Genomic DNA, 18,153 nt, shown 5'->3' with positions numbered 1-18,153 from the left:
TATTTAATTTATGTCGAGCTAATCGTATGATATTCTTCTTTACAATACCCAATAGAATTATTTTACTACATTAATCTTATTTTCAAAGTAGAGCTTTAGTATTTTTGATCGTCTCTCAAGATTTGTCGCTACAAACCTAGCATTCACAATGCTTTTAAAGCCTAGTGGGATGGTTTTAAGCTATATCTAGCCTCTCTCTTAATCTTCTGACAAAGGGTTCCATCCCCTGATAACAAAACAAATTAAACCATTTTAACGATTCAGTGAAAAATATGGAATCACCTTATTTTTGCTTTATGTATTTGGGGATAAAATTGTCAAACATAATTTGTCCGCTTCTCTTGTCTCCTCAAAATTCTGCCGCTATGCACCTTACGTAAAAATGACTAAACGAAATATTGATTAAATAAATCAGTTTTTCTTAACAAAGATTTGTGTTTTACGCCTTATTTTTTAATATTACTTAAAAAACTATATAAATTGTGATGTTTTGGGTCAATTTTAGAGCCCTGTAATAATAAAAAAGAAGTTCAAAGTAAGAAAAAAAGCATAGAATCATCCCAAAAGTCTGTTCACAAAAGGTAGTTTCTCATCTGATCGCCCCCCTCTCATTACTCATCCCAATTTTCTCTCTCTTTTCGGCCCGTTGTTGGGCCGAGCTATTTCTCTATTTCCTTTTTCTCCTACGGAATTATTGGGGGACAACCTTACCCCCCGAGTTTGTTGCCCCTTTTGGCAGCACGGCTTTTTCTTCTTCTGTGTTTTTTAATTGCGTTTTTTCGGCCCTCTGCGAGTTACTTTTTAGATCAATTATTAAGGCCTTTTTTTAATGCTTTGTTTATTTTTTTCTGATATTTTTAGGGAAGCAGGTTATCTGCTTGTTTATTTGTCGTGAAATATCTCGCTAACTGCTGAATCTTTAAGGCTATCCGTCAGAGTGAGGCTTTTAAAGTCGTTTTTGGAAGTTTTTTCGGTTTTTTCACCGCACAATCTTTTATGGGTATTAATTTTTTCCCACTCCCCCAATTCCCTCCCCACCGGAATATATAAACAGGGCGGGATTTATAAATTATTAGTATACTTATGAAAAGTGATTAACATGAAAATTATTAAACCGTTATAGTTTTAGAATAAGCAAAGCTCCTTAATTACCATATTTTACTTCGTCTCTTTTAATCAGCATCTCAGACTATCTACATATAGGTCATGGTATATACTAAAAATATTTGTGCTTGGCCTACGTACAGATGCATGTTGCCATCCTTGTTTTAATTCTAAATAATATAGCTATATCGATTTAAACATGTATCTAGCTACAAGGAACACAAGAGACCGTCCGTCACGTAGGATATTTCTTGATTACAATTTAATATTTTTTTTTCATTTCAGAGAGAGAGTGAAATTGGTGAATAGATAAAAGAATGCCTTCAATAGCCAAAGTTTCCGCCAAAGACTGCGGAAACCTCGAATCCGCTGCACAACCCGCTCCCGAAAGCATCAAGGGTCCGCCCGTCAATGTTTCATCGGTTGTTTCCGAGGCCGGTAGCGGCGGCAGGATGTCCCCTGCCGGCAACAAAGCTGTGGCCGAGCCACCCGTCGTTCTGGCTCTGAACGTGCTCGAGAAGAAAATAAGAAATTTGGAGAAGAGAAGGGTAAGAATTTCAAATATTTATTCTTTTATAAAAGTAGCATACTGTCTAGCTGTGTGGTTGACTTTTTGTTGAATGATAAGTTTAAAGGTCAGGAGGTGAATACCGCCACTCAATACTTTATTCTTTCTTTATAATTAAAATTGAAAATAGAGGGTCAATCTTACCATCCCCCCTCCCCCGTCGATTCCTTCAATTGTCCTTTTAGGTCTCCAGGAATTCAGTCATTATTATGTAAAAAATATTATTGTACATTTATAATTTTGAACTAGTTGTTTGCTTCGCCCCAATCCTCTAGATGCCAGGGAAACAACCTTAAATTTAATTAGCTCAAGACATTTATCCAGATTTTCCGAAAAGAGTAATTCATTCAAAACAGCCATTTCCGAGTTCCGCGTTAGACATTACTATAAAACTATTACTGTATATAATAAAATATAATCAACTTATAGCGGCTATTTATAATAGTGGTAATCAATACAACCCAAAGAGCAGATAATTAACATTATAAGAAGCAATTTTTAAAAACCTTTAAATCTGCTATGTAAATGAATATTTGAACAAAGAAAAATGCATTTGATTATCGCTGAATAAATGAATGTTAATTAAACTTAGGGTTGGGCCGGATATCCGGCAAATATCCGGTTATCCGGCCAAATTACCGGATATCCGGCCGGATAACCGGACAAATTACCAGATACTAAGGTAGCAAAAAAAAATTTTCAGAAATCTTATATAAATTTACATAAAGTTAAACTTGTTCAGAAAAAATGTTCTTCTAGCTTCAATAATAAGAAAATTATAGCCATTTAAAATGTTAAAAAGCAGAGATTTTTGGTGTAAAGTATAAAAAATCATAGAACCGGATATCCGGCCGGATAGTTTCAATATCCGGTATCCGGCCGGATATTGAAAATGGCCGGAAATCCGGCCACACCGGATATCCGGCCCAACCCTAAAAACTATATTATATTTCCAGGCCAAGTTAGATTCTTATCGAGCGGACAACAAGAAGGAGCTCAGCGAAGAACAGATGAAGGAACAATTTTAAACATTTAGAACTATTGAAATCATAACAATTTCCATAATCATACTTGTTTCTTGGCCCCAAATATGGAGTTTTTTTTTCTACAAATACTTGGGAAAGAATCTAAAGGAAACAAAAATACTAATGCAATTTTCGACCCACCCCCCGCTCAAGAAATGATTCCTTGGACGATCTTGTATGCAAACAACTTTTTGTTGTTGATACAATCCAAGTTTAAAATTAATATTGTTGATCAGGCTCTTGAAAAGTACGACGACGTAATCCTGCTTCTGAGCAACTACAAGGAGTCTCGGGATCAGGTCAACAAGATCATCGCGGATGAGGCCAAGGTAGGAAAGATTATAATACCAAAGAAAATCGATTCTCCATTGTTTTTCCAATACTCAAAATAAGAACCTGGTTTCTGTAAATTATCTACTATACCTTCTATTGGTCATACAATTTAAAAGTGATATGTGAAACAACATTTTTTTGTCTTACAATCATGATGAGTAATACCTACTGACGGAAAAGTTGAAGGCAAAATAGTTTTCCTTTTTCTTGTTTGATAAGCTAAGATTAAAAAGCAATGAAAAGAAACAAGCTGTTATAAGTTTTGAGAATACTTAAAGAAAAATTCAACAATTCAGGGGTGTATATTTTCCATAAGGGGGGGGGGGGGGAAGTTTGTACACTTATAGGAAATGAAAATTCAGTATTAAATTTTGCCCTGGCTGTCTGGGCTTGTTTTTATAGTTAACAACCCAATTCTTTATGTAAACTCTGATATGATTGGATATACCTGTAAAACTTTTAAAATTGAATTTGAGACTTTCCACCTAAGGGCTAATGGGGCAAAAGACCCCTCAAACACTAAAATTTGAAGTTCTGAGCTTATTTTTTAAGATATCGAGCTGATTTTTTTAATGGAACCTTTTATTACATAAATGAGTTGATTAGCCACCTCATATTTCATTTTTGCTTTTTACTTCTAGGGGTTTGTAAGCTCAAAACTTAAAAATTTTGTATTTAGAGGGTTTTTTTTACCCAAAAGCCCCTAGAAGGATAGCGCAAAAATAAAATATGGGGTGGCTTATCAACTCATTTATGTAATAAAAGGTTGAATTAAAAAAATCTTAAAAAATAAGCTCAGAACTTAAAATTGTTTTGGGGGTTCTTTTACCCCACTAGCCCCTAGAAGGAAAGTCCCAAAATTCAATTTTCAAAGTTTTACAGGTAGATCCAATAATATAAGAGAGTTTATAAAAAGAAATAGGTTGATAACTATAAAAACAAGCCCAAATGGCCAGGGCAAAATTTGATACTGAATTTTCATTTCTTATATATTAAAAAGTGTACAAACTTCCCCCCCCCCCCCCTTCTTTCAAAATATGGGATTTATTCACTTAAGTAATGTTATAAAAATTAGTGAAAGAAATGCCTTGTCCTGTCCTTTACCCCCCCCCCCCTTCCCTTCTTCCCCCAAATGGTTTCACCCTCCCCAATGCTAAAAGCTATGCACGCCACAGAACAATACAAATATAGAATCTAGCAATAAAACTGGAAAATATCATTTTAGGACAAGATTGTGCGGGATAAGATCGAGAAGGAGGAGAAGTTGAAAGATAGTGTTTTCAAGGTGAGGATAAACAAGGGACCATGAGGGATAAGACAATGGACAATTATTAATTGTAAATCCCCAATAATGATAAACAAAATTACCCGTTCTTTATATTAGAGTTATTAGTATGTGAATTTTGGCTACTGAAATATCAACCAACCAAGTTTTAATAAAAGAAACCAAAGTTTTGGAACCTAGAAATGAAGCTTATCACAAAAAAATGCATTTTTGTTCAATTGGTGGGAGAGAGGAGATTATATAAATAGTTAGGACTTTTATCTAAAAATAGAACTCTCTAAAACGTTCCTGTGACCTATTTAGAGCTTCCCTAAAATTGATAACACAATCGGTTTAATGATTCTTAAAGGCAATTAAAAATAAAATATGATTATTTATTTTATACTGAATATCTTAGTTGGATGCATTATCTGGGCAATAATATCTTAGTGCAATTTTTGACAATATCTGCACTGACCTATTTTATTATATACAGGGAAAGGAATTGTGAAATATCAGGGGCAGTCATTCAGCAAATTAATTCCATTTAAAATTGCTGAGAATTTGGATATTTTGGCGTAAAACCTATTTTGTACTATGACTAAAGGAAAGTGGGTAAGAAGGGGGGGGGGGGGTGGAGAGAAGGAAACAGGTTGTGGTGAAATTTTCCCTTAGAATTGTTTGTCAAAATCTTTGGATCTACTGCAGTTCATGGTAAAATATTGCTGGTAACGAATATTGCCAAAAATCTATGAATTTTAAAGGCTGCTAGCTGCCAAACAGCTAAACATACAGATCATTCCCGCACACCATTTTAAGCGGTATAAGAAGGCCTACAAATAATCTGGAATAGCCAAGATCCAATGATGCACAGGGAAAGCTTCACTGAAGAAAAAACGCGTAAAATAGACCTTTTTCGAGCATTTCTCTGAACTGCGAGATAACTATGCAATATTGATTTATGGCTATTCCAGATTATTTGTAGGCCTTCTTATGCTGCTTAAAACAGTGTGCGGGCAAGATCTGTACGTTCAGCCGTTTGGCAGCTAGCAGCCTTTAAAATTCATAGATTTTTGGCAATATTCGTTACCAGCAATATTTTACCATGAACTGCAGTAGATCCGAATCTTTGTCTCTTGATATGTTGAAATTGAACAAAAGTTGTTAGGTAACGTTGTTCTACAATTAAAATTTCGGATCTTCGCTTTTATGGATGTTGTCATCCTTGTTTTTATGTTCATTAATAATATTTTTACATTTGTTATTAGGTCAGCTTTGTGATGACCGTGACTCGTCTGTTCGATCTTATTCTTGGTCCGGATGGCAAGGAAATTGTCAAGGAGGCTGCTCCACAGCTTCAGGGGTAAAACAGATAGATAGATAGATAGATGAATGGATAGCTTGCAGATAGATTGATGTGTTTTTAACTCGCGTCTGTTTGATAGATTATTGATAACATGCATTAACAAATTTTGGAGGGGGGAATGGGTTATAAATAAGGAGGGGGCATTTTTATACTTTGATGTTTTCGTTGAAAATGAAATATTCGAAGCTTCAATTGGAAATATAAGTGCAAGGATCTCTGCATAATTTGTTTCTAAATTTTAGGAAGGCGCATGAGCAACTGTTTGAGCTTGCTCAACTGGTAATGGCTGGTATGTCTAGCGGTAACGAACTTCAGAAGAACGAAGCTTTAGAACATCTGATCTTCTTGGCAGAAAATAAGGTTGGTACATCATGGGATGCTTGTTTTACTCTTACTAAGATATTTTTTATGAACATAAAGGTTTCCGTTGCCCTAGGAAAAAGTTTAATTTTTGATTTTTAATCAGGGGTGTATATTCTGCATGTTTGACGACCATGCTAAAGAGCGGGGTGAGAATAAAAGAATATGTGGTTGGAAAAATATGTAAAAATTATGAGAACTGAAAGCATTTTTTTCCATGGTGAAAAAAACTACCTACCTATTAAAGGAAAATAAAATAAAAGATATTGCAGCAGGGGGGAAAATGAATCTTGTGCAGAATATACGCCCCTGTTCTTAAAATAGTGTTTACGCCCCTACGCAATTTCTCTTGAGGGGCCGAGATTCCCCTAAAAATAGTTTTTAAACCTTCCATGTACCTATATCAGTCCAGCTGTTGACGAGATCTTTTGACATTCACAGAAAAATGGACATTCTGTTACTTTGACAATCAGATACAATCTAACTCGCACAAAAAAAAGATAAGATCTAACCACGAAGAAACTAAAATTTTGTTTATTTAGAACAAGCGTAAGGCGAAATTCCTGTACAAGGTTTTAAGAGAAAGTGTGGACACCCTGCTGGAGTCTGGACTTCTGGCTGCCCAGACACAGACCAACTTGGAGGAGGCAAACCAGGTATAGTAAGATAGATATATAGATAGAGAGCATGATGGATAGATAGCAAGATGGATATATAGCAAGATGGATAGATAGCAAGATGGATAGATAGCAAGATGGATAGATAGCAAGATGGATAGATAGCAAGATGGTTAGATAGCAAAATAGATAGATGACAAGATAGATAGATAGCAAAATAGATAGATGACAAGATAGATAGATAGCAAGATAAACAGCAAGATATATAGCACGATAAATAGATAGGTAGCAAGATTAATAGATAAAAAAATATATAGAAAGCAAGATAAATATATAGATAGCAAGATGGATAGATAGCAAGATGGATAGATAGCAAGATGGATAGATAGCAAGATAAATAGATAGCAAGATAAATAGATAGCAAGGTGAATAGATAGAAAGATAGAAAGAAAGTTAGATGGAGAGATAGCAATTTAGTTAGATAGCAGGCAGGGGTGTATATTTTCAAAGGGGACTATCCACGAACAAGAGCAAGTGATTCTAAGCACCTTCCAGCATTGACCCATAGTATTTTTTTAGTGAATATACTAGGTTTATCTTTGATATTTGGTTTATCGACTAAAAAGTTAGGATTCACCATGGTTTTATATGAAAAAAACTTTGAAATGTACAGCATTTTTTAAAGCAATATCATCAAATGCTTTGTTGAGTTCAAAGGACAAAATAAAATAACACTGCAGAAAAGCATCAAATGTTGTAAATTGCAAAAGTACATTAATAAACTGTTTACAAGTTACCAACCCTTTTTTTAAATATACATTTTTAATCACAATAATGTACTTTTGTGTCAAAGCTTTTAAACAACAGTTTGAACTAATCAACACATTCGATGATATTGCACCTGCCAATGCTTAACATTTCAAAGTTTTTTTCATATAAAACCATGGTGAAACCTAACTTTTTAGTCGATGAAGTAAATATTAAACATAAACCTAGTATATTTACTAAAAAAATACTTTGGGTCAATTCTGGAAGGTGCTTAGAATCACTTGCTCTTGTTCGTGGATAGTCCTCTTTGACCCTGATGAGTGGGGGGGGGTAAAATAATAAAAAAATATTTGGTGGGGAGGGGGGGTAATGTAAAAATTAAGAGAACTGAAAGCATTTTTTTTTCCATTTTTCTCACCATTTTGGTAAAAAAAACTTAAAGAATATGTGGGATAATATGAATAAAATAAAGAGTTTAGAAAATATTTCTCCATTTTATTTCCTTCCTTGCTGGAAAAAAACTAGGAGGGGAAAAAATTAGTCATTGAGTTCTTAATCTTTATACAAAAAACCTAATACTTTGTGTAATAGGACAAGCAATCAGCAAAAAATGTATTTTTTGTTTGTAGGAGGAGGAAAACGATGATGTTGAGGAAGAACAGGACGAAGTTGAAGAATCTGAACCAGCTCTTGAATCTGTTCAGGTATGAAAATAGTTACAGTCTGAAGCACAGACAGACAAAGAAGCTAAAGTATTCTCCTTAATCTATAAATCTCAGATTCAATAATTTTAATCTACTAAAGAAGTAGAATTGTTTATCGTAATGGGGGTGTACAGTACATCAATGAACAATGAATGTTATATTGTCATTTATTAGGGGAAAGGCCCAAAGGGATCATGTTTTTGGCAACATACGGCTATTTAATTATAAATATATATGTTTAGGTTCACTTTAGAGAAAGATTGTAAATAGTCAAATTCATAAAAAAGGTTACATTATCTATTAATCCTAGGCCCCCGAAGCAACCAGACCAACCCAACAGAACAACAGACCAGTTAACGGACATGCAATTGAGGTTTGTTAATTTTATCCATATTAAGCGGCTAAGGCAGGCTCTATCTAGAGGACTCTTAGAGACCCTTGAAGGAAGGGGAGGGGGGAGGCAGTCGATCCTCCACATCAATATTAGGTCTATAGGTTCATCTGAATAACAATATCATTTTGGCTTAACAACTTTGCAGGGGTGTATATTCTGCACAAGATTTATTTTTTTTTCCCTGCTACAAAATTTTTTTTTTTTTTCCCCCCCTAGATTTTTCTTAAAAAGTAGGGGGGAAAATAGAAAAATATTTAAAGAATTCTATATTTTATTTATTTTATCCCTCCTACCACACATTTTTTTAGTTTTTTTTAACCAAGGAGGGGGGCGAAATGGAAAAAATGTTTTCAGTTTTCTTAATTTTTACATTTTTTCCCTCCAACCACTTATTTTTTATTCCCCCCCCCCCCCTGAGCAGGGGATCCCATGCAGAATATACACCCCTGCAACTTTGGGGTCTTGTATTGTATTTGGTTGGTTGGTTCATTAAGTAAAGTGTCCAAACGTTTTAACCACTAATTGTAACCTACAAAAGGGGAAATTTTGTGTCTGATTGTGGATGTAAATGAATATATCGGCCATTGTCTTATCCCTTTCGATCCCTGCTTTTATAAATAGTTAATTAAACCTAACCTAACTGAATATAGGAGGACAACGAAGCTGCTGTACGACTAGGCCACCACAACCACCATGGCACCGCTGCACCCGCCGCTGCTGCTGAATCTGTACCCCAAGTAGCAGCTGCACCTATGCCACAGCACCAGGTACACACCAAAACTATTTCCAGTGGTATTTATTCTGTACAAAATTCTTATTTTCCTCGGCTACCTATCAAATAATATTTCATTTTTTCTTTTAGGAGGGGGGAAATAATGGAAAAATATTATCAGTTCTCTTTATTTTATTCTCCATCCCCCCTCCCCCCTTTTAATTTTCTATTTTTCCTCAATATGGGGAAAAAGTTTTCGATAGGTAATCTTTATCCCACCCCCTTGCCCCACTATTTTGCAGGGGATCCCATACAAAATATACACCCCTGCATATTTTAAGTAGTTTAGCTATTCTATAAATAGGTATGTACGTTTCTCCTTTAAAGAATCCTCTTTGAAAGTGTTAATCAATCCCAAAATTGGACCAATAGGAACACAGTCTTGCAACCCCTATCAACTAAAGGCTTAAATATAAAATAAAATAGCCTAAACCCTTCTCGGGATATATTTGAGCCTTCCCTAGAAAGGAGAACTTGATCACTGCAGTAATTATTAATATTTTAAGCTTCAGACAAAAAAACTTACTTAATATGATTACAGCATCTAGAAATTTATTTTCCAGGTTACAGCTGAGCCCGTAGCAGCTCAGCAGCCACCAGTTCACGTCCCCAGAGCAGAAAAACAGCCCACACCTGAACCCAGTTTTAACTTCTTACAGGTTATTATTTTCCATTAAAAATTAAATACAAACTTTGCCAAATCTATAATAGAATTTGTCCGTCCGTCCGTCCATAATGCTATGGGGAAAATGTGATTTTCCTAGCTGCTATTTAATATACATCCAACGTTGTTTTGTCATGTCATACTAAGTTTTCGTAATTTTCTGTTTTTATTCACATATTCTCGATCTATTTTCAAGTCTTAACATTAGTTTATAACTCACTTTGTCCGTGTTTCTATCCATGTTATATCCTTGGTTATTTTAATCATGTACTTAAAACTGTTTAATATTATCAATAAAAGTAAATTTGCTTGTAGAACATTGTTCCACCCAGGGGCTGCTATTCAGCCAATTAATTTCATTTGAAATTGCCGAATATTAAATATTTTGTTAGAGTAAAGTTGGAGTAAAACTTGTATTTTTTGGTGAAACCGAAAGGGGAGAAAAATGGAAGGGGGTTGAGAGGAAAGTTTCACTTAGAATTGTTTGTCAGAATCACATTCCCTTTTCCCTGTGTTCGACCTAGTAAAACTAATTTCTTGATTTTAGGAATCCCAAATTGACTTAGACTCCCCCCTGATGAACGACCCCGCCGTGGTGATGGTCCAGGGAGGACGTAAACCCGACCAGGGCTTCCCACCCCCACCAGTAAGTACTATTTACACAACCCCTGAAAATTTGATTAATTTCCGCTTAACTTTAACCGGATCTAAGATTTAGCAATAATGAAAAAAATTATGTCATATCGTATAACAAAATTTTCACCCATAGGGGTCAACTAAGCTGGAATTAATCCTCATATCTCACACCATTACAGCTTTTATATTTCTTTACAAGCGGCTACGCCCCTAAAGGCTCCCAATGGTGGGGGATTGACCCTCACCTAATATCAATTTTAGTTTTCAAAATAGGAAATAAAAAAATTGGTAGGTCATTTTCTTTTAAGGAGAATTTCCCCTAAGAGGGTGGAGGCAATCTTCCCTAAAATAGTTATAAACCTTCCCAGGAACTTAAAGAAGCCTTACTGTTCAGGAGAACCATAACGGTCTTGCGGATAGCTAGATCCTTCACTGCAAACAAAAAAGCTTATTACTTATAAAAGGATATCCAAAATAAGTTCATTTTTTTTTTCTTGTTTATTTGCAGGAAGATCGTATGTATTTTTCTATCTATGGAACTCTATATCTACTATCTATCCTCCTATCTAGGTATTTAACTCGCTATCCAACCACAGCCACAGTATGAACTCTCTATCCCAACAGCTGTTGCAACAACATATGATGGCAGCACATCAACATCAATTACAACAACAGGTACACTGACAGTCAGACATAAATACATACATCCTGTCATATGATGTAGTAAGGTTTTTGTTTGTCATGTGAAAACCAGCATTTCGGAGCCGGAGCCGGGAGCCGGGAGCAGCAACATTTTTTGGTGGAGCCGGAGCCGTATTTTTCGTTAAAAACGGCTCCGGCTCCAGATTAGCTAAAAATGATTTTTTAAAGTAATATTATAATTTGGCAACGGTCTATTTCCATATAATAAACTGAAAAACTATTGTTACTTAACAAATAGACACACATCCTTCTACTTTTATATAGCTTTAATCAAATAAAAGCAAAATATCATATTATTTATTTTATTTTATCAAATTTAATAATGAACAAAAATTGATATATTAAGTTAAGGTAGGAGCAGGAGCCGGAGCGCATCAAAATTAAACGGCTCCGAAACGCTGGTGAAAACTATTGAGTTATCCATTTTACGTGGGTCCTGAGATAGTTTTGATTTATTTTTTAGTCGTTAGTCTAGGGAGTTATGGGTGCAGGCATTTTCTTGCCTCATCCCTCCCGCCTTCGAATACAAATCCAATAGTTGCTAAAGCAGTTGTACAGATAAAGAGAAAGATATACAAAATACAAATAGATTTATTATTACTTGGATCACCCAGATTATCATGTTTTCTAAAAAAAAAGGAACTCTGTAGCGAGTTAAAATAACGATATTTTCCATTCATTCCCATACCCTATCCTCTCACTGGATGACCTATGGATGACAGGGGAAATAGCAACCTAATATTATAATAATATCCACGTAATATGCTATATCCATTGATATAGAAAGTTTGAAATCCTCTATCTGAAAAGATTGATTTTCTTTAGGGACAGTTACTCCAACAGCAAGCTGGCCAGCCACAGCCGCAGCAGCAGCAGCAGGCACCAGCTGCCACACAGCAACACCAAAATTACATTCAGCAACAACAAGAACAACAAACAGTAGCGCAGCCACAAAGACCAGAGCAGGCGCCACAAGAACAGAGAGCTCCTCGTCCACAGCAGGTATGTTAGTTAGATAGATAGCTGGTACGATTATATAGAGACTAGTTGCTACGCGGGAAGGCAGGGCAGGTAACTCAACACTCTTATTTTAGGTTCAGCAGGAATACAAAATTTAATGGGTAGTATTTTACCCAGGGATTTTTCTCTTTAGTTTGTGGAGATACCCCAACAACCTGATAACTATTTTATCTGTTTATCTAGGTACCCAGAGTACCCCAGCCTGGAACAGTGACCTATTCCTCCCAGCAACAACCACAACAATATGATAATTATCTTATCTATCTAGGTACCAAGAGTACCCCAGCCTGGAACAGTGACCTATTCCTCCCAGCAACAACCCCAACAACATGATAACTCAAGATATAACCAGGAAACTATCAGGTAGCCATTTGTAGTAGTCATCATCCTTTTAATGGATATATTATTATTTGGATCTTACACCTGATTGTCATATTCTCTAATATAGTGGAACACGCAGCGGGCCAAATAATCGATTCCCCCCTTTACCCCTACTACTGTAGTAACAGTACCACAAAGAAAGCTAAACATAACACAACATACTTTATTAGCACTTACTATGATAATACATTATTTGGTTATTTAAATATCTTTCTTTACAACCATGCATCTGTGTATTTAGCTTTCTGTCTTTTAAAAAACTATTAATCAATCGTATCTAGATATGACAGAACTGCAGAGAAAGCTGAGGCCAACTCTCACGAAGTTCACAACCAACAACAGTCCCAACAGCAACAACAGCACGGCTACAACTCTTTCACACAGCTCCAGAACGGCGGTGGTAGCGACTCCGGCGAGATTGGAACCTGGGGCGAAGAGGGCGGTCAGAGTGGTAAATCTGAGGGGCATGGCGATGATCGCGGTAACACTGACCGCAGGTTAGGTTTACAAATTAATTCATGAAGAAAACCTTTGTCTATATAGTTTTCAGGGGTGTATATTCTGCACAATATTTATTGTTTTTTCTCCTATGAAAAATATTTTATTTTATTTATTTTCCCCCCCTCTCACATATTTTTTCCCCCTTTAGCATAGTATCCCAGGCAGGATATACACCCCTGATTCTTTTTTTAAAATAAGAACACCTAACATTAAATCCACGAGAATTTTTTAAATGTCTTTCATCCCTATGAAGAAGGAACTTAAACAGCCAAGCTAAACAATTATTTTATTCCCAGGAGAGACGACCGAGGAAGGGGCGGTAGAGGAGGTGGAAGAGGATTCTCCGGAGGAAGGGGAGGTGGAGAGGGCCGTGGTGGTGGGGGAGGAAGGGGATACTCACGTGGACGTGGGGGAGGGGGAGACAGGGGCGGCTACCGTGGCGGTCGTGGTGGAGGTAATGGTTATAATTTATCGCAGCTTTCCGCGGATAAAAAATGTACAATTTTAAGATTAAAACCAGTTTTGTCAGCACCGAGAATCCGAAGGCAGGCTAACATAACTGGTTTGAATATTATGACCGTACATTTTTATATTCGTAGAAAACTGGATATAATACGATACATTACATGATTTTTCAGTATTGCTTAGAACCGGTTCTAATCCAGCGGATGTTAATCTGTTTCAAATCATACTGAAAACATATTTTTTTTAACTATGCAGATTTTGGACGTATTTCTACTTATTGGTAAGCTTTGCACCGTGCACGTGTAGGTGAGAAAAAAAATAGTCATCGGTTAAGTTTTTTCAACTTTAACTTTTCGTTTTCATACCCGCCTAAGGATCTTATGGGGTAGGACAATTGTAGTTATTGGTTGAAAAGATTGAACACTATGATTAAAACTTGTATTTTGTTAAGGTGAAGGCGGAAGAGACAACCGTGATTTTAGAGGCGGCGAGCATAGAGACAGCTTCAGAGGCAATAACGGCGGAGAGTATAACAACAGAGGCGCCAATAACGGCGGAGAGTATAACAACAGGGGCGGCAATAACGGCGGAGACTACAACAATAGAGGCGGAGATAGAGAATACAACAGGGGCGGGGAATACAGAGGAGGCGAGCGCTCAAGAGGAAATAGAGGGTAGGTTCTTGGATAGACAAAAATGAATCAATATCTTACTTCTATCGCCTAAGGCCCAAAATACCGCAATTTTTAATACCTATGGACTTCAAACGCTTTGAAAAGTCGAGAAAAAATATAATTTCTTCATGAAACCTGTTAATAGGAAGCAAAACACAATTTTTTGCGGGATGTTTTTAAATGTAACGCCCTCCCCCCCCCCCCTTCTTTTATTAAAGAATATAAGATGACTCGAAGTAAATGGATTTTTAAATAATATAATATCAATTCTTTTCAGATATGGTGGCGGTAACGGTGGGCGTGGACGCGGAGCGCCAAGAGGCGGTGCAGGCGGACCTCGTGGCGGTCACAGGGAATAAGCACACCCATCATACATTCAAAAGTCAGCCGCATATCTTAGCTTATTAAGAAAATGGCTGACATAATAACATTCATGGTTATTAATCCATGAAAATCTACCAACAAACTGACTGTTATAAGTCAGAATATACTGTGCTAGCGGTAGCCATTTTGGAAAATGGCAGACATTTAAAACCAAAATGGCTGCATTTAAAATGGCGGCTAATGTTAAAATCCTTGTTAGCCAGTTAGTGATTTAAAATCATGATAAAAAACAGAAGATTTCCTTGTAAATCTCACCCTACAGAAGAAAAGCATCTCTTAAATTCATTCATCTAACCAATCTCTCTCTTGTAAAAAACTCTCACCTAACACTACAGCTGTAAGATGCGTGAGAAATACAAATTTTGCACCAATAAAAAATCCAACCTTTTAAATTGGCGCCAAAATTTTGTGCGTAACTGCACCAATGTATTATTGATTGGTTTTGCAAATCGATCATTAAAAAAACGCGGCAAAGTGAAAATAATGTTTTAGACAAAACTTTTTTTTATATGCCGTTTAATGATAAATATAAAATAAAATAAAAAAACTTTAATTACCATAAAGTCTTATACCAAATAATATTTTTTTTCTACATACATTTTGTTATAAAGTGTCTTTTTTACTAGAAATAAGCACTGGAAATTCTTGATCTTTTTGTTCTATTTTTTTATTTGCTCAAGACATCTTTTAAGTGCTGTTTTTCATAAATAAGACATTAAAACAAAATTATTTTGCCTAATAAAGTTTCTTTTAATTGAAAAGCACCTTCTTATCAAATAAAAGGCTATTAAAAACCTTTCTTAATTGAAAGGAGATATTAATTTTTAAAAAGACTCCTTATCAGTTTAGTCTTTTAAAAATGATCATAATTCTAGTTTTCAAAACCATGTATTCCAGCAATTATTTGCTCTGTCTATTAGGTAATGGGATAAGGGTTTTTAAAGTTCCTAATTTTTGAAACATACACTTTTTAAAGTTGAAAATCTAAAAAAAAAATAAAAGAACTTTTTAAAACCATATTCTAAAATTTTAGTCAAGGAATTAACAAAATCCTTCCTAATAATGTTGCATTTCATGTCAATTACATCATTGAAAAATTGTATTTTAAGCACAATTTTTTGTTGCATTAACCTTTCCTGAAATCCTGGTGGATTTGTGTCAAATTATTGGCGGATTTTTTCTAATGAATGTTTTTTCCCATAATTTTTTCTTGAATCATTAATTTCTACCAATATATGATTGTGTTATTTGGTTATGTATTATTTTGTACGTTTCATTTGATTTGCCGATATTTGTCCCTATGTTATATGCTGGAATATACAGAAAATTGAAATATAATTTTTCATTTAATTTTTTGTTCTTTTTTCGTGTCAGGCTTCTCGAAAACGTAATTTGTCTGTACTAAAAATTATGGATCGGCATAGTGAGTTAGAGTAGTAGGTCAGTGGTTGCAAACAGTAGTTACAGTGATATTAGCATGACCAACAGAAAGACCAAGAAAGTCGTATACAGAAAGCTTTTTTGTACCCGTTATTTTACTTAAATCGTAAAAAAGGACGGACTGACAATATGGATTTTGGAGTAACTATAAATATCAAAGATGGGGATAATGTGAAGGTTTCTCGAAATGCAGCGACCAAAGTACTGCAAGATTCATGGACGATAGCCTGAGATTGGAAACCTTAGTTTTCTAAATTTATACATATATTGGGCCTGTTATAAGATGTTTGATTGATAAAGTAGTCTTGGGTTGAGATGTATCAATAGCTTTTAAAACGGCTTGAACAAAATAAATGAAATGATAACCCAGGACAACATTCTTGAAGAACCCCAAACTGTCCCACTTTGAGAAAGACGATTCCAGTGACGTCATATACGTTTAGGGAAAGGAGGAAGAAAATCTCTTCCCTTTTCTACCATCTCTTTTAAATAGGTTTTCTTCCCCCCTTCCTTTTTTCTTTCCCGAAACGTATATCACGTACTGGAATCGACTTATTCAAAGTAGGACAGTTTGGGGTTCGTCAACATTCTTCCCAAGAGGTGGGGACTATTTCGTCCGCTAGCAAATTGTTTCTGCTCTTTTGTAATGACTTGGTTGTGTTAATATTTCCAACGCTATTTGCTGATATTCAAAGATCCAATTGAAAGTCATCACAGGGTCTCCACCCTGTGGGTAGAGTAACATACAGCTCATGCCCCCTCTATTCTTCTACTTTAATGTTTGAACATAAATTCCCATTTACAGCAACTTGACTATAACAACGTATTTGATAGTGAGCAAATACTAGAAAGATGAAATTTTATTTCTACACCCTAATTTTATTGACAAGTCATCTAGATAAGTGTTCTTGTATGTCTATTTTTCTGTCTGTCTGTAATGCTAGAGACCTAAAAGCTTCTTTAAAGATGTGTTTTAAAGGTTTGAAGGGGGTAATCTAATGTTTTTCTTATTATCAGGAAGTTAGAATGAGGATTAAAAAAGAAGATAAATTAAAAAAAGAATGACGTCATATTACAATGAGGTCATGAATTATTCTATTCTAATATGACGTCATTAATTTATCTCCTTGTTAAAGGCACTATAAAGAGCTTTTAAAATGATGGATATCAAAGTTTGAGGGGGCTAAACAACCATTTTTATTACTGCAAAAAAAGAGAAAATTTTGCGTTTTAAACGGGTTATGACGAGCAAAATAGGGTTGTAGAAATTGGTATAAGATAAACTATGAATTATACAGATTCCTAAAGTTATATCATCCACTTGTGGCGTTGGGGCTTTTCATTAAATCTGGATATGTTGGTTTAAAGTTTTAAACTACCTGTGTCCAATCTTTTATGTCAATATTTTAATCTTCAGAAAGGGGTAATATTGTTCTATTTATGGGGGTGCACATCATTTGTCTTATCCCTTAGAGATCTAAAAATACATTGAAAATGTCACTGGCTGAAATATTAAGATTTGTCACTTACAAGAATGGGGAATAGTCCCTTTTGTGACATCACACCTTAAGAGGCGATTTGTCGTATTTTTTAAATGGCTTTTTATAGGTTAGGTTAGGTTATATTGGGTTAGGTGATTGCCCCACAGGGTTAGGTAATAGGCCCCGCAGGGTTAGAGCCCCCCGCAGGGGCTAGAAATAGGAGAAAACCCACTGTGAAAAATACGAAGAATCGCCCCTCAAGGTGCGATGTCACGAAAGGGACTATACCCAAGAATGTAATACATATATGTATAGGATAAGATAGATGCTAAACTAACAACAGTAAAAAGTTCTTTACAATACATCCCGATTATTTACAGAAAAAATAACTCTTTGATTGCACATCCTTTAGTTTAAAGTTGGACCCCCATATATTTGTATAATCGTACAAATTACACTGCTGCACCAACAATTACATTTTTAAATTCTTTTTTTGTATCTATGGAAGGCTACCTAGCCTAGGCATTTTA

At 35.4% G+C, this 18,153-nt stretch overlaps 1 protein-coding gene across 3 annotated transcripts; it reads left to right on the top strand.

Moving 5' to 3' along the window:
• Positions 1-716: 716 nt before the first annotated feature.
• Positions 717-16,052, top strand: LOC145334716 (uncharacterized). 3 transcript variants are annotated; one of them, XR_013884919.1, is made up of 20 exons: positions 717-1,652; positions 2,629-2,689; positions 2,935-3,026; positions 4,256-4,315; positions 5,563-5,657; positions 5,903-6,020; positions 6,563-6,676; positions 8,035-8,109; positions 8,420-8,482; positions 9,154-9,270; positions 9,839-9,934; positions 10,487-10,585; positions 11,146-11,250; positions 12,103-12,279; positions 12,566-12,660; positions 12,960-13,175; positions 13,476-13,633; positions 14,096-14,318; positions 14,596-15,265; positions 15,736-16,052. XR_013884919.1 is itself a non-coding variant. In XM_080180298.1 (19 exons), the coding sequence occupies exons 1-19, from the start codon at positions 1,422-1,424 to the stop codon at positions 14,675-14,677; spliced, it is 2,277 nt and encodes a 758-aa protein (XP_080036424.1). In that variant the 5' UTR covers positions 717-1,421; the 3' UTR covers positions 14,678-16,052. The 3 variants fall into 3 exon arrangements, 1 of the variants encoding a protein (XP_080036424.1); XR_013884918.1 differs by having other exon boundaries at positions 14,596-15,622; XM_080180298.1 differs by having other exon boundaries at positions 14,596-16,052.
• Positions 16,053-18,153: the final 2,101 nt, after the last annotated feature.

The sequence above is a fragment of the Acartia tonsa genome, chromosome 12 (genome assembly GCF_053477335.1).
Source record: "Acartia tonsa isolate MP-2025a chromosome 12, ASM5347733v1, whole genome shotgun sequence".
Classification (NCBI taxonomy): Eukaryota; Metazoa; Arthropoda; class Copepoda; order Calanoida; family Acartiidae; genus Acartia; species Acartia tonsa.
The sequence above is the reverse complement of the archived record's forward strand: the minus strand, read 5'-3'. Positions and strand labels throughout refer to the sequence as shown.

Bases quoted from the DNA above. Each gene is read 5' to 3' on its own strand.
- LOC145334716 (XM_080180298.1), top strand. From the start codon at position 1,422: ATGCCTTCAATAGCCAAAGTTTCCGCCAAAGACTGCGGAAACCTCGAA. The intron at 5,658-5,902 runs GTAAAACAGATA...TCTAAATTTTAG, and splicing joins GCTGCTCCACAGCTTCAGGG to GAAGGCGCATGAGCAACTGT. The intron at 14,319-14,595 runs GTAGGTTCTTGG...AATTCTTTTCAG, and splicing joins CGCTCAAGAGGAAATAGAGG to ATATGGTGGCGGTAACGGTG.